At 45.4% G+C, this 21569-nt stretch overlaps 1 protein-coding gene and 3 non-coding genes across 4 annotated transcripts; 3 read left to right on the top strand and 1 right to left on the bottom strand.

The window, feature by feature from the left end:
• The first annotated feature begins 9149 nt into the window (after positions 1-9149).
• Positions 9150-10085, top strand: LOC102967819 (olfactory receptor 4D9-like). Its single transcript, XM_007092041.2, has one exon. The coding sequence runs from the start codon at positions 9150-9152 to the stop codon at positions 10083-10085; it is 936 nt and encodes a 311-aa protein (XP_007092103.1).
• A 9704-nt stretch (positions 10086-19789) lies between these two features.
• On the bottom strand, positions 19790-19862 carry TRNAV-UAC. Its single transcript has one exon. It is a non-coding gene; the product is annotated as a tRNA-Val (tRNA).
• Positions 19863-20144: 282 nt separating this feature from the next.
• On the top strand, positions 20145-20230 carry TRNAR-UCU. Its single transcript is given in 2 exon segments — positions 20145-20181; positions 20195-20230. It is a non-coding gene; the product is annotated as a tRNA-Arg (tRNA).
• A 353-nt stretch (positions 20231-20583) lies between these two features.
• TRNAL-UAA lies at positions 20584-20666 on the top strand. Its single transcript has one exon. It is a non-coding gene; the product is annotated as a tRNA-Leu (tRNA).
• The last annotated feature ends 903 nt before the right edge of the window (positions 20667-21569 follow it).

Genomic DNA, 21569 nt, shown 5'->3' on the forward strand with positions numbered 1-21569 from the left:
AAGACACCCTTATAGAAGACAAACCTCATTTCTCCCCATAGTTGCCATAGGCTAATTGTAAACAAACATTTATTAATGCAGAAGCTTCTACAGAGATGAGTGTCTTTCTGTTTGTTGATTGTCCTTTCCTGTGTTCTATTCCACTCCCAACACTCAAAAATGTTCTGAATTATTTTCCAATATCAGACGTACTTCCCCAAGCATTAACATTCCAATAAAGACAAAGTTTTGTCTTCAGTTAGATTTATCTGCCGAACAAATGATCATTTACCACCTGGCTCCATCTTTGCTCTGGTATCATTGTTCTCCAGATCCTATGTACTTTTCACAACGATGCCTTTTTCTTTTCTGTCCCTCTGCTGACTTTACCTTGAACAAAACCTTTGTGACTGGGTGGAATTTTAACTAACCAAAGATGTGAACAATCAGAGTTTATGTTCCCAAGTGTAGGACCCTCCAAATGACAGGAATCCAGCAAAAGTCACCCAGGAAGCTGTCTTAGATTGTTTACACATGCAAAATAACCTGATCAAACGCAGTGAGGGATAGCAATTGAATTCATGAAAACATTAAATTTACTTCTCTTTTGGAGTCCCTGGCTGGCTCAGTCAGTTGAATGTCCAACTTCGTCTTGGGTCATGATCTCGTGGTTTGTGGGTTCTATCCCCACATTGGGCTCTGTGCTGATGGCTTGGAGCCTGGAACCTGCTTCAGATTCTGTGTCTCCCTCTCTCTCTGCCACTTCCCTGTTCAAGCTCTGTCTCTCTCTCTCTCTCTCTCCGTCTCAAAAAATAAACATTAAAAATTTATAAATTTACTTCTCTTTCAACATGACACCAAATAATTATTTGTATTTATATTTTTCTCCAGGTAGAGACATTTCCTTAGTTAACTATTACATATAAACTGACTCTAGCTTATCTTACACAGGTTACATATGCTTGGTCCTATCACCTATGATTTTTTTTCTATATAAAGAAGCTTGATTTTACATTTACACTGTATTTTTCATAAGCAAATCAACATATCTATATGCACAAATCGGCTGGTTTAAGAGTGATCCTGCCATTCTGGACTTCTTTGAGAAATTCAAACTCTTTCAAGTCTGAAAGAGAATGTTGTCAATATAGCTCTTACTCAATAAAGAAGACTGTTAGTTCAGTGCTGTGTTAGTAATCTATTACTATTACATTGTATTACCCCAAAACTTAGTGGCTTAAAACAACACAGTTTTTGGGGTGCCTGTGTGGCTCAGTCAGTTAAGTGTCTGCCTCTTGGTTTCGGCTCAGGTCATGATCTTGCAATTTGTGGGTTTGAGTCCTGTGTTGGGTTCTGCACTGGCAGCATGGAGTCTGCTTGGGATTCTCTCTTTCTTTCTCTCTCTCTCTCTCTTTCTTAAAATAAATAAATAAAAACATTTTTTTAAAGGAAGCAGATTTTTAAAAACTCAAAAAGCACAGTTTATGTGTGTTGGGAACCAGGCATGGTTTAGCTAAATCTGCTTCCGGATCTCTCACAAAGCAACAGTCAAATGTCAGCTGGGAGTTGTCTCATCTCAAGGTTCGACTGGGGAAAAATCTGCTTCCAAGCTCACTGACATGATTGTTGGCCCGAACAGTGAGCTACAGGACTAAGGGCTTCAGTTCTTTATTGAATGTTGGCTGGAGACGATCTTCCAGCCTCTCTCCAACATGGCAGCTTACTTCATCAGACTGAACAATCAAGGCAAAAGAGTGTGCAGCAAGATAGAAGTTGGCCTTTTATAGCTTAATCTTACAAGTGACATCCTATCACTTTGGCTGTACCTCTGTTCACCAGAAGCAAATCACTAAATTTAGCAAATCACTAAATTGATCTGAGGAATCTGAGTGTATTAGTTTACTATCACTACTGTAAACTAATTGCCACAAACTACATGGCTTCGAACCACATACATTAATTATCTCACAGTTCTGTAGGTTAGAAGTTTGACAAAGGTCTCACTGGGTTGAAAGCAAGGCATCTACACACATCTTCCAGTACATGACTTCTTAATAACGCTCAAGGGAGCTTCATCCCAAAAGGAAAGTCTAGCTGTTCGAGTTAGCAGTCACATCCAAAACTATTCCCTGCGGTGAAATATCGGGTCCGGGCCTGGGAGACTGGTGCTCATGTCAGAGGCACCACAGAGCAGTGTGGTGGGACTGTGGGAGGACCGTGCAGAGGTGATTCCTGGAGCTGTCGTCTGCCTCTGACAGTAGGTAAGAAGACGTTGACCCAACCAACACTCAGATGCACGTCTGCCCTATGGGAGAATATTCCTTGACGGTTAGCGTCTCCTAAGGTCAGTACGTGCAACCGAACAGCCGGCTCTGCTTCTCAGGTAAGGGATTCAAGTTTGGGACCTTTAATGAGGTCACTTTGTTATGAGGGCACTTTAGTGGGTGCTCACACGTCCGACTGTGTGTCTGTGTGTGTGTGCCCACAGCCAATTTTGAAATGTTATGGTGAATCACAAAAGGGGTTTGAACATTAACGATGCTCCTGTACGTTATATTATGTAGATTAAAGCTAGAAACTGTAGTGAAGCCAAGAAGAGGAATTCGTCCTTCAAGATGAGGAAGGTGGCTTGAATAGCCTACAAGGATATCAGCTGGTAAAGGGATGAGTGGCCTCTCTCAGGCGGGGGATTCTGTGAAAATCAATAAGCCCAGTTTATTTCTTTTTATGTTTATTTATTTTTGAGAGAAAGCATGAGCAAAGAAGGGGCAGGGGGGTGGGGAACAGAGGATCTCAAGCAGTCTCTGCTCTGACAACAGTGAACTGGATGTGGGGCTTGAACTCACAAACTGTGAGACCATGACCTGAGCTGAAGTCAGACGCTCAACTCAATGAGTCACCCAGGTACCCCAATAAACCTGTTTTATGAAGACGGGTCGACCTGGACATGCTTCTGAAGAAGCACTTGGGATCTTGAGTTTGTTCTTGCCAAAAACAAAAACAAAAGCAAATTTATAAACGAAGCTTGTCTGTTTTCTTTCCTCTTTTTTTGTTCCAAACAGACCCATACATTCTCCACCTTTTCGTTTCCTAGTTGCACATACATTTTGTGCACAGCAGAGCACCATTTTTGGCATTTCTTGGTGATTTTGGTCACTTGGTCACATCCAGGACTAATTTCTGCACAGAACCTCACACATCTGGGTTTCAAAGCCCATTCTCTCAACCACTACGATAAGCCGCCCCCAGAAATCCTTGATGTCAACAGTTTGACTTGACGTCACCAGTCGGCTTACAGTTAAATATCAAGAAATAACTGAAGTTTGTGGTTAATGGAGATTTAACCATTCGTAGGCAGTGGGCAGAACGGCCCTTGACTAGTCATGAGGTAGTTGAGGCAATAGGATTTAAAACAATTCAGGGGCACCTGGGTGGCTCAGTCAGTTAAGCATCCGACTTTGACTCAGGTCATGATCTCACAGCTTGTGAGTTTGAGCCTGGCGTTGGGCTCTGTGCTGACAGCTCGGAGACTGGGGCCTGCTTCAGATTTTGTGTCTCCCTTTCTCTCTGGCCCTCTCCTGTTCACACCCTGTTTCCCTCTCCTTCAAAAATAAATACACATTTTTTAAAAATTTTTAATAAATAAATATAAATAAATAAAACAATTCATCATTAAAGCTCCAAAGGCCTAGAAATCAATGGGTCCATTTAATATTGTACTGTGCTGTGCAGATGTCGCCTACTTTCTTTTTTTTTTTTAAGTTTATTCATTTATTTTGAGAGAGGGAGAGAGAGAGAACAAGCAGGGGAACGGCAGAGAGGGAGGGAAAGAGGGAAAGAATCCCAAGCAGGCTCGGCACTGTCAGCACAGAGCCCGATGTGGGACTCAAACTCACAAACCGTGAGATGGTGACCTGAGCCGAATCAAGAGTCTCGTGTTTTACTGACTGAGCCCCCCACCCCCACCCCGCCAGGCATCCCTGGCCTACTTTCAGAAGGACTGACGGCAGCAAGTGTTCCCCTTTCACTGATGAAAAGACTGACCCTCCCGGAGTTCGCTGCCTTTAGAGATTCCCCCATCGCTGGTGTCTTCCCTCCGTGCCATATTACTTCCGCCACAGATCAAAATAAAAACAAAGCAAAATCCTCTGTGTGTTCCCTAAAACACTACGTGTGTTCTGAGTTTATTTTTTTTTTAATCTTTTTTAAAAAAACTATTACTCTGGGGGTGCCTGGGTGGCTCAGTCAGTTAAGCGTCCAACTTCAGCTCAGGTCATGATCTCTGGGTCCGTGAGTTTGAGCCCCGCGTCAGGCTCTGTGCTGACCGCTTAGAGCCTGCAGCCTGCTTTGGATTCTGGGTCTCCCTCTCTCTGTCACTCCCCTGCTCATGCTCTGTCTCTCTCTGTCTCAAAAATAAATAAAAACATTTAAAAAAAATTTTTTTTAAATATTACTCTGGGGGCGCCTGGGTGGCTCGGTCTGTTAAATGCCAGACTTCGGCTCAGGTCATGATCCTCGGTAGGAGCCCCACGTCAGGCTCTGTGCTGACAGCTGGGAGCCTGGAGCCTGGAGCCTGTTTCAGAATCTGTGTCTTCCTTTCTCTGCCCCTCCTCTGCTCGTGCTCTGTCTCTCTCTCTCAAAAATAAATAAACATTAAAAAAAATTTTTTTTAATGAGAAAATGTCTGGCCCTTTTAAAAACTAAAAATGTTTGAAGACAGTGACATTCCCTGAGAATTATTGATGGGTCAGTAGATCATTGGCAGAAAGCCTAGAAAGTTAGCTGTGTGTGGCTTGGGCTCCAAGGGAAAGAGAACGGGAGGAAAGTGAGCGAAGGAGAAGTTCTGTTCTGATGAGAAATTGCAAGAGACAGTTCGGTGAGATCAGAGGACCCTGTAGTTCACGACAGGCCCCTGCTGGCTTCGGTGTGGACAGAATATGGAAGGAAGGAATACAAAGCAGCATCAGAGCCGAGCCCTGCCAGACATTAGAGTAGTGGTAAGGACCATATTAAGTATTGGCCGTGGGGGAAGTGAGTCCCATCCTGAGCTGCACAGAGGTGACTGGGCGGGCATTCTGGACGGTGAATGAGGGAGAAGCAAGCGTCAGAGAAGGGACAGATGGCAAGAAGCGGGTCCATGTCCCTGAGACTAGGCCTCTGCTCTGTCTGCCGGCGGGCAGTTATGGAAGTCAGCATTCTGACCTCGCACAGAGACAGGGAGACAGAGGCCCATCCTTCCTGATGATTACAACCAAAGGAACAGCTCTCTGGTCCTTGTAGAAAAACTGCGTTGCAAGAAATACATGTTCACCATTGCAAGCCCTTTTTACTAAATGCTCTGAGAAAGGGAGGTCAGGGGTCTCTCTCACACAGAAAATTTTCCTGGCACTGATGAGCTTTTTCGGGAAGGCGTTTGAATGGGGGAATGGGGGGCGGTGGGGGGGGGGGAGCTGGTGGCATCCTAAGGACACAGACTTCTGCTGCCTGAGGCCCTGATAAACTTGGGGCCTGTCTGGGTGCAGAGGTTTGGACAGAATCATTTGGGTCAAGAACTCGGCAGTTCTCCGGAGCACAGGGAAACTTTTGGGGGTGGATGGAGCTTTTTTAAGAGAGATCTGAAAAGGGAGATTTTATTGTAAGCAGGTGACAAAACCACAAAGCCGGATGCCTGTCGACACCCAAAGCAGGACTTATTACAAATATTCTTCTCTTTGTAACAGGATGGGGAGCAGGGGGAAAGCACTGAATTAGGATTTATAGAAAGTGACACTTGGTGGGGTGCCTGGGTGGCTCAGTCAGTTAAGCGTCAGGCTTCGGTTAAGCATCAGACTTCAGCTCAGGTCATGATCTCACAGCTCGTGGGTTTGAGCCCCGCATCGGACTCTATGCTCACAGCTCAGAGCCTGGAGCCTGCTTCTGATTCTGTGTCTCCCCTCTCTCTCTCTCTCTCTCTCTCTGCCTCTCTCCCACTCACACTCTGTCTCTCCCTCAAGAAGAAATAAACGTTAAAAAAAAAGTGATGCTTGGTAATAAAAGTTTTTATTTATTTATTTACTAAAGTTTATTCACTTATTTTGAAAGAGAGAGCAAGAGTGTGTGAGAGCAGGGGAAGGGCAGAGGGAGAGAATCCCAAGAAGGTTCCGTGCCATCAGCACAGCACCCCACGCGGGGCTTGAACTCATGACCCATGAGATCACGATCTGAGCCGAAGTCAGACGCTTAACCGACTGAGCAACCCGGGCACCCTTAAAAGTTTTTTTTTTAATGTGTTTCTTTACCAAATGTAAATGTTCTAAATCGTTTTATCCTTTGGTATATCTGCTCTTAAAAAAAAATTAATGGATTTTAGTTCTTAGAGTAGCTTAGGTTTACAGGAAAATTAAACAGAAGGTACAGAGAGCCCCACACTCCTTCTCCTCCCCTGCCCCGCCCCAGCTTCCCCACTATCAATATCTTGCATGGGTGTGCGCTGTGTTCGTTAACAAGGGAGGAACCAGGATTGATACATTTATTAACTAAAGTCCTTAGTTTGCGTTAGGGCTCATTCTTAGTGTTGTACATTCTCTGGATCTGACAAATGTGTGATGCCGTGTTGAAAGAGCAGACCTAGGCTGGCCGACTAGTGACTATGTCCCCGACATGGCCGCAGAAAGAAGTTCCGGCCCAAACCTCAGACCACGCATCCCCCCCCTTGAGTAACTTATGTTTTCTAAGAAAGCAGGCTACTGATTGATGCATTCTTCCGAAGTCTGAGGTGGGAGGAAGGGGAGTGTGAGAGGCGTGGAAAGTGTGAGTAGAAGAGGGAGGGCTTCTCTCAGGTAGGGGCCAGAGGCAGGAGCCCTCAACCCTGTCCAGGCTTAGAATGACCTGGGAGCATTTTAATAACTGACCCCTCCCCAAACCAATTAGTCTCTGGGGATGGTGTTTGGTGGTAGGTATTTATCTAGCACAGCAAGGCTGACAGCCAATGGTTAATAGGTGACCAGTGAGAAACGTTCTGTATACACTGAGGCCAAACATGTTAAACAACCTCAGACACAGTGGTTCTTAAACTTCAGGTGCATCAGAATCTCCTGGAAGACTTGTTCAAACACAGATTGCTGAGCCCCACCCCCAGAGTTTCTGATTCAGTGGGTCTGTGACCACCAGGCCCAACATTTGCATTTTTAACAAGTTCCAGGTCACGCTGATAATTGCTGATCTGGGACCACACTTTGGCAGCCAATCGGCTGAGGCCACGACCCTTCCCCAGCCAATCGGCTAAGGCCGCGATCCCTATAAAACCTTTGTGCTTTTGAAACTCCCTCTCTCTCCGGTATCTCACCGCTGCGACGGTGCAGGTAGGGGATTGAGCTCGAGCTAGCTCGAATAAAGGCTCTTTGCTTTTGCATTGGACTCGGCTCCCTGGTGGTCTTTGGGGATCACAAATTCTGGGCAAAACAATGTATCCATGATTAAAAATAAAACTCCCTAAAAGTCCCCTGTGCCTCACCTATTCATCCCTCCCCACCTGCACACCCCAGCCCTTGGCAACCGTTAACTTTTCTACTACAGTTTTGCCTTTTCCAGAATGTCATATAGTTGGAATCATACAGTATATATATTTTCAGATTATCTTCCTTTGCTTAGGAATTGTGCATTTAAGCTTCCTCCTTGTTTTCTCGTGCCTCAGTAGCTCATTTCTTTTTATAACTAAATAATATTCCATTGTGTGGAATGTGTCTGCTTTTTAAATGCTATATTTGAGGGGCACCCAGGTGGCTCCGTTGGTTGAATATCTGACTTCAGCTCAGGTCATGATCTCCTGATTCATGAGTTCGAACCCTGCATCAGGCTTGCTGCTGTCAGCACAGAGCCCACTTTGGATCCTCTGTCCCCCCATTCTCTGCCCCTCTCCTGCTCACTCTCTCTCTTTCTCTCAAAAAAAAAAAAAAATTAAAAAATAAATAAATAAATAAATAAATAACATTTAATAAAAATACTATAGTTGATCTTCATTGCAATTATTTCAAAACACCATCTTTTATAGGAGAAGTGTACCAGCATCTCCCAAATAATGTTGCGAGAAGACTGGCCCAATAAAATGTTAACTGGTGCAGCATGAGGGGACATGTGGTCTGTGGGAACTCAGGTTAAAGAATTAAACAAGTCCATTTGAACTTCACGACCCTATGACACAAGCGTGATTCTGCCCACTTGTACTGATGATACACAGAAGCTCAGAGTCACCTACTAATTGAGCCACCTACTCAGTTAAGACAGAGTCTGTATTCAAATCCAGGTCTACTGGTTCTAAAATCCGTGCTTTTTTGCACAAAACCGAAGCCTCTACAAATAGTGAGGTGAGACGAAGTGCCATCCAAATGTAGGTGTTAAGAAGGGAGGGAGCCCGAGAAAAGACAGCCATTTGTGCAGTGGCCTCGGTGAGAAAGCCTTTGCCAAGAGCGTTATAAGGAGCAGGGGCTGTGGCTAGCACTTGCCAAGTCCCATGTGGACCAAAGAGAACAAGCCACCAAAAGGAAGAAAAACTGAAAACAAAAGCAGCTTGTGCTCAGATTGCATGAGCTGCTGCAAACCTCTTTATCCTCAGGGGAGAAGGCAAACTGGAAATGGTTTTTCTTGCCTTAGTGCTGATCATCAAGCATCGTGACAATTTGCACAGACTATGCCAAGCAGATCATCTACTGTGGAAGATGGTGAGACAAGACGCTCTAAGCTTCCAGTACCGTCTCAGGCCCTGTTTTATACTTTTCCCCGGCATGTTTCCCACGTCCTAACAATGAGATACATGAGTTCTCACTGAAAAACAAAATGAGTCCTCTTTGCTTCTCAGGCCATCTAGGGACTTTTCAAGAGGGGTACAGGCTATGTAAAATTATGCAACCATAAAAAAAGGTCAAAAGAATTTAATAGCATGCTGATTTTGGTATTTTGATTAATCACATCCATTGGAAACTCACTTTTTCATTTACTCTGAAGGAACTCTAAACACACCATCTACTGGGGATATCTTCCTGAATTGTAGGCATCCCTGCCCACAAGGAAAATAACTGCAAAAATAACCCTTGAGACACTCCAGTCCTACAACTCACATTCCTTTTGTTTTTAACGATACACCTCGTATTTTCCATTTTCTCCCTAGGTAGTTGAAGACGAAGAAACATAACACAATGGAGCAGGGAAATTACACCAGGGTGAAAGAATTTATTTTTCAAGGACTGACCCAGTCCCGAGAGTTAAGCTTGGCCTTATTTCTTATGTTATTTCTGGTGTACACATCAACTCTTCTGGGAAACCTCCTCATCATGGTCACTGTGACCTGCGAGTCCCGCCTTCACACGCCCATGTACTTCCTGCTCCGCAATCTCTCCGTCTTGGACATCTGCTTCTCCTCCATCACCGCTCCCAAGGTCCTCGTAGACCTCCTGTCAAGGACGAAGACCATCTCCTTCAATGGTTGCATCACTCAGATCTTCTTCTTCCACCTCCTCGGGGGGGCAGACATTTTTTCTCTCTCTGTCATGGCCTTCGATCGCTACATGGCCATCTCCAAGCCCCTGCACTATGTGACCATCATGAGCAGGGGGCGATGCACTGCCCTCATCGTGGCCTCCTGGGTGGGGGGCTTTGTCCACTCCATCGTGCAGATTTCCCTGTTGCTGCCCCTCCCCTTCTGTGGACCCAGTGTTGTTGACGGCTTCTACTGTGACGTCCCCCAGGTCCTCAAACTCGCCTGCACCAGCACCTTTGCTCTTGAGGTCTTAATGATTTCCAACAATGGCTTAATCTCTACACTATGGTTTGTCTTCCTCCTTGTGTCCTACACAGTCATCTTGACAATGCTGAGGTCTCACGCCGGGGAGGGAAGAAAGAAAGCCATCTCCACCTGCACTGCCCACATCACTGTGGTGACCCTGCACTTTGTGCCCTGCATCTACGTCTACGCCCGGCCCTTCACCGCCCTTCCCATGGACAGAGCTGTCTCCATCACCTTCACGGTCATCATCCCGGTCCTGAACCCCATGATCTACACCCTCAGGAACCAGGAGATGAAGTCAGCCATGAAGAGACTGAGGAAAAGACTTAGACCTTCAGAAAAAGAATAGATGGCTACGAAGTCCAGATTGAAAGTCAGAACTGAAAAGTATTCTCTCACAACACAGTAGCAGACCCCAATCAATAAGACCATCTTGAGGCCAAAGTTTCCCCTGTGTCTTATAACAGCATCCTCTAATAAGGGTGTCCTGAAATGGCCTTCTCTGAAACGTTTTTTCTTGGTGAAATTGTCAACGACTTAGAGTCTTCAATCCACAAATTGGCCTCTCTTCAAGAAACTCCAAAGCTTGCATCACCCAAACACCTCATTTTACAGGTGAGGAAATGAGGTCTGAAAGAGAGTGACTTCTCAGTTGTGGAGCTCTGGCTGTTGTTGCCCAACCAGTAATTAGCAAAATGATCTCCAGCGACCAGGAGTCAAGGCCAGAAAGCCCAGCCATCCCTCCCTTTGTGGAAATCATCTTCCATTGCCAACCTTGGAGGACCCAGGGTACATCTTTCTATGGAAGCCTCTGGGTTTCCCTTGCAGAAGCTGAGGTAAGTTTTGTGTGTCGCCAAAGGTTTCCTAGCTAACTAATGGTGGAGGCAAGGCTGGATCTGAGTTATCTGACCCTCAGCTAAGTGCATGGTTCCCTACTCCTGCCTCCTCATACGGGATTTGATAGGGTCTGAAACAAGCCCATCCACAAACATCTCTCCTCTAGCTTAGTATTATGAAAGGTGTTTGCTTGTCTTCACCTGACCAAGGAGTAAATACCTGAGGGCTTCGGGCCCCTTTAAGAATTTCAACATCATTTCCAGCCATTCATTCCCAACCAACCCTCCAGAGAAAGGAATCCTATCCTGTGTGCATTGCTAGAATGTGCCTGACTCAAGTCCACAAGAAACAACGGCTTAAGAATAAACTCAGGGGCACCTGGACAATTCAGTCAGTTAAGCAGCCGACTTCAGCTCAGGTCATGATCTCATGGTTCGAGTGAGTTCGAGCCCCGTGTCAGGCTCTGTGCTGACAGCGTGGAGCCGGGAACCTGCTTTGAATTCTGTGTTTCCCTCTCTCTCTGCCCCTCCCCTGCTAGTGCTCTGTCTCTCAGAAAATAAATAAACATTAAAAAAATTTTTTTAAACAATAAACTCAATTTGGGGTACTTGCATGGCTCGGTCGGTTAAGTGTCCCAATTTCGGCTGAGGTCATTATCTCATGGTTTGTGGGTTCAAGCCCTGTGTCAGGCTCTGTACTAACAGAGCCTGGAGCCTGTTTCAGTTGATTTCTCCCTCTCTCTGCCCCTCCCCTGCTCTCTCTCTCCCTCTCTCTCTCTCTGTCTTTCCCAAAAATAAATAAACATTAAAAAAAGAAGAAGAAGTAACTCATTTTTCATTATCCAGACCTCCTTTGTAAGAGAATAGAAAACAATATTTTGTTTGAGTTGGTCTCCTGGAAACCTATTAAGTTTGTCAAGTAGAGATGAAGTTGGTGGTCAACTAGAATTTGGGTTGCATTTGGATCCCAGGCTTATCTCCCATGCAATCTCTGATGGATGCATGAAGTAAAAGAAGTAAAGAGCCATTTGCGCTGCCCGATTCCAAGAAAAACACAAGTAAGGGAAGCCTGCCAAAATATAGCCCATCCCAAACATCTCTAACACTGCCTAGTATTCCTCCCTTGGTGCTGGCTTGAAATCCCTGCTCTTAGAATATTTCATAAGATAGACACAGTTCATGGGGGACAAGCTAGATAGAATGCCACCACTTCCGGAGTTAGATACGTCTCCGGATGGCCATAGCAATCTGCTGGTCTTGACGGTGGGAAGGGGGCATCTCTGAGTCTATTTTCAGGGGTATGCCTCTGGGGATTCATTTCAGATGGTTTGTTGGATTAGTCAAAGGCACCAGGTGTCCTCCGAGGGTAGAGGAGATGTAGAACTGGAAAGCTGCAGTGGGTGGATGTGAGGGGGTGACTCCAAGTCCAAAGGTAGCCCAAGAGACCCAGGTGCAGAAGGGTGGAACCCTTCAGCACAGCAAAGCAAGGCAAACACTAGTAACAAAATTCACACGTGCTTATGCCAGATCCTGGACTCATGGCTGTTTCACCAAAGCTGGAAGATCTTTTTTAAAAGATCTACATTTGCTTCTTTGGGGTAGTTGTTACTTCCTGCCTAGAATTAAAACCATTCACCTCACTTTTGACCTCAGCCTTGACTTTTGTATCAAATTACCCATGTTACAAAAACAGCAAGAACAATTCAAACTTCCTTTTGAACCAGAATACAGAATCACATTCTGCCCTAACCAGTGTGTTCTTTTATCAACAGTAGCAGATATTTTCTTCCTTGTAAATTACTTTAAATTTTTTTTTCATTAGTATTACTTGGGGCACCTAGGTGGCTCAGGCGGTTAAGCGTCGGACCCTTGATTTCACTTCAAGTCATGATTTTGCGGTTCATGAGTTCAAGCATCGGGTTCCACGCTGACAGTGCGAAAGCTGCTGGGGATTCTCTCTCTCTGCCCCTCCCCCGTTTTCTCTCTCTCTCTCTCTCTTTCTCTCTCAAAATAAATAAATAAACGTTAAAAAATAATAATAAAATAGAAAGTTTTATTATTCAAGTATGGTTGACATACGTTCTATTAGTTTCAGGTGCACACGTAGTGATTCAACAACTCTGTACATTAACCAGCAGTGCTCAACACAGTAAGTGTAGTCACCACCTGTCACCATACAAAGTTATCACAATATTACTGACTATATTCCCAATGCTGTACTTTTCATCTCCGTGACTTACTTATTCTATAACTGGAAGTTTGTACCCCTTAATCCCCTTCACCTACTTTGTTCATCCTCCTACCCCCCCCTTATAAATCACTTTGTTTACAAAAAAATCATGCTTTTCTTAAAACTTAAACTTCCTTTCTTTATACACTCTTTTAGCATTTCATCTTTAAGAGGTAAATAATGAATTGAGGATTCACGAGACAAAAAAAAATATGTGTGTGTGTCCTGTATATACACATGTATGCTTACATATAGACTGCTTAGTACAGGAAAATATATATATATATATATATATATATATATATATATAGCATGTCAATTTTAAAACACACACACACACACTTACTTTTAAGAGAAAATTAATTGATTATGGCAGTCCCAAAAGACTATGGTACTTTAGAAGTGCCTGGGTGGCTCAATTGGTTAAGTATCTGAATTCAGCTCAGGTCATGATCTCACAGTTCATGGGTTTGAGCCCTGTGTTGGGCTTTGTGTTGAGAGCTCAGAGCCTGGAGCTTGTGTCTACCTCCTTTTCTGTCCCTCCCCTGCTCATGCTCTGTCTCTCTCTCTCTCTCTCTCTCTCTAAACTAAATAAACATTTAAAATTTTTTTTACAAAAAGACTATGGTACTTTACAGACAAGTAGTATCGATTAAAATCCATTTCTCAAGCAAATATGTTTCTTCTCCTTTAAGGTGATGAGAATGTCTTGTTGGACAACAATCTTTTAACATATGGATTCTAATACAAGATATATATTTTTTTTTACAGAGAGAGAGCATGTGCAAACGGGGGAGAGGGGCAGGGAGGTAGAGAGAGAGGGAGAGGGAGAGACGGAGACAGGAAATCTTAAGCAGGCTCCATCCACACTCAGCGTGGAGCCGGACGTGGGGCTCAATCCCTTGACTTTGGGATCATGACTTGAGCTGAATTCAAGTCGGGTGCTCAACCAACTGAGCCACCAGGCACCCCTCTAATACAAGATATTTAAGTTTTTGCTAAATTGTTCAATATCTCCCACATTAGGAAGCTGTATTTCTGAGAAAGCTCCTCTTCAATCAGGACTAGGGTCTTCGAAGCAAAATGTTTTGTAATTTCCTTACCTCTAAAGGGAGCCATTCCCCTTCCATGATTCTGCCTTTGGCAGACAGAACTTAACTGAAATTTTTTACTTCCAGAGATGAAGCCTCAGAACCCTTATCACATGCATTTCTTTCCCCCAAACTTCAGATCTTTCTTTGAGACAAACGACTTTGCACATGAACTCACACACAGATCAGGAGAAGCCACTCTGTAGGTGTTTCCCTGAGGTACATCCACTGTAGTCCTCAGGGATCCACAGATCACAGTTGGAAGCCTCTGCGAGGGCAGCCAATGTGCTCCTGGGCCAGTGGTTCCCAAACCTCAGCGGGCACAGAATCATCTAGCCATTTACTTAAAATGTAAAGTCCCAGGCACCAGTGAAGAGATCAATAGTCTTCCTGGATACCAGGAATCCACATCCTTTTTCCGGTGGCCCTGGTGTGAGGAGCCTGTGTTTCACCACACTTTGACGGCACTGCTCCAGGTCAGTGTTTTTCTTGTCTTTTCTTTTTTTAATTGTCTTCTTTATTTTTTTTTAAGTTTATGTATTTATTTTTAAGAGAGACACTGTGTGAGCAGGATAAGGGCAGAGAGAGAAGGAGAGAGAGAATTCCAAGCAGACTCCCTACTGTCAGTGCGGCGCCCGATGCGGGGCTTGATCCCAGGAACCGTGAGATCATGACCTGAGCCGAAACCAAGAGGCAAATGCTTAACCGACTGAGCCCCCCAGGTGCCCCCCCAGGTCAGTGTTTTTCAAACTGCAGAAACTCTAAGGGGTGTGAGTCGTTAATAGGTCTGCGTGTGCACTTTTTTTTTTTTTAATTAAATTGAATAGTTTAGGGTAGAATAAAAGGCACAGAATTCTTCAAATAATAATAATAATAAAGCATCATTTCCTGAAACCTTTATTTCAGGCTATTTCATTCCTGAAACCTTATTTCACTCTACTTGAGTATAGTGGCCTTGATGTAAATAAAACGTATTTCTTAGCACGAGCTCCAGTGAAAAGAGCTTGAAAACCACTGGGTACATATGAAGCCCCCCAGACCATCAGGTCCAGTTACCAAACCCTCAGACCCATTAATATGGAACAGCGTGCCTGTGCTCCGCTCTGCTCCCTTCACTACCCCGGTCCAGTGTCAGCACGCAGGGGACGGGTGACAGCCACTAAAAGGAGCCACGTTCTAAATCCTGAAGGTCAGTGGGACTGTCTGAATAACCCGGGAGACGCCAGCAGGCTGAAAGTCCAAGAAAATAGGGGACAGTGGGGCTCCCAAAGGACTGAGGGCCTTCAAGTTTTCATCTAGCATTTACGTCTTGCACAACGTCATGGCACTGAAAAATCACATCATAAAACCACGTGCCTTTGAGAAAGAACTGAGGCCAAAGGCAACGTGCACCTTTGCTAAAGACATGAACATTTGCACCAAACCATTTTATTTATTTATTTATTTATTTTAAGAAAGAGAGGGGCAGAGAGAGAAGGAGACAGAGAATCTCGAGCAGGTTCCACGCTATCAGCACAGAACCCACCTCGGGGCTCTGTCTCACGAACCATGAGACCATGACCTGAGCCGAAATCGAGAGTCGGACGCTTAAAGGACTGAACCCCCCACAGGCGCCCCTCCCATGTGGCTTCTTTCACTTAGCAAAACGCTTTTGAAATGTATCCACGTTGTTGCGTACATCGGAAGTTCATTCCATTTTCTCGCTAAGGGCTTTTCAGTGGCATGGCTGTGCCACCATTTGCTTACCTATTCGCCGGTCAAGTCTATTCGGTTTGGTTCCAGTGTGGGGATTATGACTAAAGCTGCTATGAACATTTACACATCCAACTTTGTATAAATGGGTGCTTTCATGGCCCTTGGGTAAATACCTACGAGTAAGATTGCTGGTAAAATGGTAAGTGTGGGGGCGCTGGGGGGCTCGGTAGGGGAGGGCCTTCTCGTCTTCAGCACCACCTGCTGAACAATCTCATGGCACTGAAAGTTAGAACGTGACCTTATTTGGAGACAGGAGTTTTATAGAGGTAATTGCACTACAGCGAGGCCATTAGGATGGGCCCTAGTCCCCTATTACTGATGCTCTTATGAAAAGGGGAAGCAGACAGAGGACAGACCATATGAAAAAACAAAGGAAGAAGACTGAGCCCCTACAAGGCAAGAAGAGAGGTCAGTAAATGCAGAGCTCACGCTCTGAGCACTTAGCATTTTCTGAAAATACCCTGGTGGGGGGCTGGGGGGGGGGCACCTGGGTGGCCCAGTTGGGGACTTCAGCATGGGACTTCAGCTCAGGACAGGATCTCTCAGTTCGTGAGTTTGAGCCCCACATCGGGCTCTCTACTGTCAGCTCAAAGCCTGGAGCCTGCTTCAGATTCTGTCTCCCCCTCTCTCTGCCCCTTCCCTGCTTGCTCTCTGTCTCTCTCAAAAATAAATAAACATTTAAAAAAAATTAAAAAATTAAAATGTCCCTATGGGAAAACCATACTGTTCTACCTAAACTTACCAGACTTATCTGCCAAATCATAATGATGATGATGATGATGATGGTAGATGACATTTGCTAAGTGTTTACCCCATGCATTTCATTTGAAATACTTATGTACAGGGGCATCTGGGGGGCTCAGTCGGTTGAGCCACTGACTCTTGATTTCAGCTCAGGTCATGATCCCACTAACCCTGAGCTGGGCTCTGCACTGAGTGTGGAGCCTGCTTGGGATTCTCTCTCTCTCTCTCGCTCTCTCTCTCTGTCTCCCTTTGCCTCTCTCTCTGTCTCTAAAAATAATAAATAAATAAATAAATAAATAAATAAAATGTTTCACATACAGTAATTTACTCAATCTTCTTGAGAATCTCACCTGAGCTTTATCTGCATTTTACAGAGGAGGAAACTATGACAGAGCAGTTAAGCAACTAAGCCAGTGTCACACAGCACAGACAGGTTATGTACTGTGCCACGGTCACACAACCAGGAGCGACAGAACCAGGAACTGAAGCCACAGTTTGGCTCTGGAGTCTACAGGTTGAGCTTCTACAGTCTGCGCTACACCACCCAAAGCTATGCCCTTTGTGAGAAGGGAAGGAGCCCAGCCGATGCAACACAGAAAAGAGGAAGGAAGGTGGCTTGATGAGCCCAATGAGTACCAGAAGGGAAGCCGACATCAGCAGAACTCCTGGAAAGTTCTAAGGACAGGATGTTAAGGAACTTGAAGCTAGAGACAGGCAGAACCAGTCTGATTTTTGAAAACTATGTGATTTTGACCAAGTTGACTGATTTACACACCCCAATCCTCCAGAGTGATTTATAAAATCCCTCTATAGGGGTCTAATGTCCCTGTCTCATGGTTTATCCAGTGTCTTAGTCTGTTCAGGCTACTGTAACAAATATATCACAGACTGGGTGGCTTAGAAGCAGCAGAAACCCATCTCACAGTTCTGGAGGCTGGGAAGACCAAGGTCAAAGAACTAGCAGATTTGGTGTCTGGTGAGAATGCCACACCCTCGTTCATAGATCACTGCCTTCTTGCCATCCTACGTGGCAGAGGGGGTGAGGGAACTTTCTGGCATCTCTCTTAAAAGGGCACTAATCCCACATAAGGTTTTATACTCAGGACCTTCCAAAGCCCCCCCCCCCCGAGTCTTCACCCTGAGGATTAGCTTTCAACATATGAGCTTTGGGGCGTCACAAACATTCAGACCACAGCACTAGTTATAGAGATTTCAAAAGGACCAACAATGTAACAGATAAATTTTAAGGAAATAATAATCTGGAGAAAATATAGCATCACTTTTGGAATATACTCTCAGAATGGGGAAGCACTTTCCAGGCAAGAAATTTTAAAGCCCCCCCCCAAAATAAATAAAAAAGAGGATAATGAATTTGACTACATTAGCCGTTTTAAATGGCTACATAGCACAAAATAGCAAAAATAAAATTAAGAGGCAAACAGCAAGTCTGGGTAATACATTTGCAAAACATATCTAAATCTATAGTTATAAAAAGCACCAAAAGATCAATAAGAAAACCTTAACAATACAATAGAAAACTGTACAAAAGGATTGAACAGATTGCAGGATGGAAGGAAGGGAGGAAGGGAAAAAGGAAGATAGGGAGGAAAGAGAATGGGTTTTTAAGCATATGAAAAAATATTCAACCTTACTCTGATAAAAGACATGTAAATTGAGACATTTTCCCCTTTCAAAAGGCAGAGAGACCCAAAAGCCCGTTAATACTTTTTATTTAAGAGAGACTGAGATGAAGCAAAGCACGCTCACGTTGGTGGGAATATAATATTGTCCAAGCTCTTTGGAGGTGAAAGCATTCATAGAAATATAACATACATATGCCTGGCAATTCCTTTTCTAAAACAAAAAGGCACTACTCTGCCTGCCTCGGTTGGTACACTGTTCTGTCCCTGGCCAGTGTGACCCTGGGCAATCACCCTCTCTATGCTTCTTCTTCGTCTCCCAAATGGGTTAGATCATAACACAATCATCCTGAGTATCCCCTGAGTCAACTGAGTCTCCTGCCTAACCACGTAGGAAACGCCTAGTCAAGATTTTGCTATTATTACTCTTTATGTTGATCTACCCCAAAACCAATCAACAAGGAAATCCACCACAGCATCGTAAGATGGACCACAGGTTAATTGTTCATCAAATACCACAGACTAAACAATTATGGTACATCCAAACGCTGGAAGTCAAAGATCGAGCAGACTTAAGAACGACATAGTAAGATTTCCAGAATAGTGTTGGGTTGAGGGGAGCAGTACCAATCGTATGCTATCTTTTGGACAAAAATCCGAAGTGGCTAATAAAGGAAATGCACGTCTACACTGGAGAGAGCAAAGAATAGCTCGGAAGGGTCACAAAAGAAACTCCCAGCAGTTGAAAGGCAGGAGGTATCCAAGAGAAAGCTGGACACGAGTTAAAGGGAACAGCACAGATTCTAATCAGTAATATACTATGGCAAGAGGGAAAAGTGTCCAGCGTCAACTGCACTCACCTTCGATTTGTACATGAGGGGACAGGGAGGCGAGTGATGGCAGCTCAGTAGACCCAGGGGAGCGAAAATTACAAAAATCTGGAAGCAGGTGGAGTTGGTCCCTGAAAACCTCATGTGGGTTTGCTAACTGGTTCTTAACTCTAAGGAAGTCAGGCTCCTACCTTCCCACAGAGGCTGAAACACAGGGGCCCTGTGTCAGGCATTGGCTGGAACCAACAGTAAATTGTTTGGCCAGTCTTCTCAGCACTGTAAGTGGACCTAGGGTCACCTTAGAGATGCTGCTAGAAACTCAGCGTTGTTGTTTGTTCAAGTCCTCCTAGGCCGGGGTTGACAGGCCTCGCTGACAGGAGGGCTCAGAGGAGCTGGGCTAGAGTTTGGTCAAGGAGACAAGCTTTGTGAGAGGGGCACATCACTGTAAGGCACGTGGAGCTCTTTGAAATCTTTAACATGTGCATGTAATTTTTCAGAAAGATTTTTAATTTCAATAAACAATGAGGTCAGTGGAGTTGGTGTTGATCAACAGAAGAAGGAGGTGGCCCTCCGGGTATCCCCCCACGGAGCGGTGGCCGCCACCTTTAAAGATGGCGGAGGAGCAGGTGGGCCCAGGACTCCTGCCCAGCCACCGGGAGGCAGGACTGCGGTCGGGAAGGCGCGGGCGCCGAGGTGCGCTGCGCCCGGAGCCCGGCCCGGCGGCCTGCACCTCCCCAGAGGCGCCACCCGGGGGCAGCCGCGGCGGCCGATCTGCGCAGGCGCCCACCGGACCGGAGCCCGCGCGGCCTGGCGCAACGCCAAGTCCCGGCGGAACCGCGGCGTCTCTCGCTTCCCGGAGTAAAGCTCAAGATCTGGCTGACAAAACAAAACCTGAAAACATCGCTAAAACGGATGACTACAGCCTCATGGTTCCACTGGGGCTCGAACCCAGGACCTTCTGCGCGTAAAGCAGATGTGCTAACCGCTACACTATGGAACCGCGCGCTGCAGAAGTTCTCCAGGGTGGAATAAGTGCACATAAAGACCTTTCTCTTTCCAGTGTGGGAGGAGACTGAGAGTTGATGCCCAGCGATCGCTTACGGAGAGGAACTATCAGAAGGATCTCGGGCCGCCAAGCGCAGCTCCCACCCACGCTTCTCCTCGGCTGCAGGGGCTCCGCCACTTCTCCGAGAAGGAAGGCGCGGCCGGACCCGCGGCGGGTGTCCCGGGGCAGACGTTGCTCCTGCCTTGATGTAAGCAGCGCGGAAGGGTCTAGCTGCCTGGCTCTGTGGCGCAATGGATAGCGCATTGGACTTCTAGACAGATGGAGGCATTCAAAGGTTGTGGGTTCGAGTCCCACCAGAGTCGCTTTTGTTTTGGTAAGGGAAGTGAAGAAAAAAACCCACCTTAACACCTTTAAAATTCCCCATGTCACTCGCGTACTATGAAAAGGAAGGAAACTCATTCCAACTCCCTGTGGTGTCTTCTCGTGTGAAGTTGTTGGGAGACCTGTCACCCGAGTCTTCCCAGTCGCCTTCAGGGGACCCCAGGGTTTCCGGTGACTGGAGGCGGAGAAATTGGCACGACCTGGTAAGTTTCGGAGATTTTTTTTCGCCCCCACATTGTCCTTTTACATCTCAATCCAAATTTTTAATTGTTTGGATACCTCCATAACTCCATATTGTTCAAGTTCACTAGAAGTAATCACAAGTTTGTAGCGTACCAGAATGGCCGAGTGGTTAAGGCGTTGGACTTAAGATCCAATGGATTTATATCCTCGTGGGTTCGAACCCCACTTCTGGTAACAGCACTTCTGCTTTTCCAAACACGAACTCATTCATTCGAGTTTCCCCAGGGCTTTCAAGATGGTAAACAGTAAGGACCCTCTGTGTGTTTTCAATCTTACTAGGCTGAGAGACTATGATGGAACCAGAGTAACCAAGACGGCCGGAATGGTTACATGGCAATGACCTCTTATTCTGAGGGTTAGTATTTTTGCCAGACACGGAAAGTGTAGCAGCAAATTCAGAATTGATGGTTTGGAAAACTGAAAGAAAGGGTCTGTGTAAAACTGTACTACGTTGGGATGGGGGGAGTAAAAACGTTCACCCTTTGAAATTAGTCGACAGTTATTTCTTAAGATCCTTCTGTATGCCCAGTGCTGTTCTAAACGCCGGGGTTATGGGAATGCAAAAAATTTTGGAAAAGGAAAAGTAAAAAAGAAAGGTAACAAAAAGACAAGGTCCTCACCAACAAGATCCCTGTCCAGCGGCACTTGCATCACAGAGTGACAGAGGAAAGAGATGGTTTATAAACAAGCAAATAAACAGAATTTCAGATGGAAATAAGCGCTGTCAAGTAAATAAAACAGGGAGGCCCAATAGAGTGGCATAGAACTTTCTCAGGGCAGAGTTACTCCATTTGTGGAAATCATTCACCTTGACAGGAAGGTTCTCCCCCTCTCTCTACCAATCAAAAACTCCCAAGAACTCCCAAAATCTGCTCTCCAAATCTTCACTAAAACCTTCCCGTGACCCATGACCCTCATTCATTGCACAACAGGTTTTGAGAGCTTGATCTGTGCCAGCCACTGACCAGGCACCGGGGACACACAGGGACTGTCTGCCTCCCAGCAGAAACATTGGAGGAGGGAAGACTGACCCAATTAGACAGGTGTTGAAGGTAGGTTGTGGTGAGTGCAGCAGGA

Source organism: Panthera tigris, chromosome D1 (assembly GCF_018350195.1).
Source record: "Panthera tigris isolate Pti1 chromosome D1, P.tigris_Pti1_mat1.1, whole genome shotgun sequence".
In the NCBI taxonomy this organism is placed as follows: domain Eukaryota; kingdom Metazoa; phylum Chordata; class Mammalia; order Carnivora; family Felidae; genus Panthera; species Panthera tigris.

Bases quoted from the DNA above. Each gene is read 5' to 3' on its own strand.
- LOC102967819 (XM_007092041.2), top strand. From the start codon at position 9,150: ATGGAGCAGGGAAATTACACCAGGGTGAAAGAATTTATTTTTCAAGGA.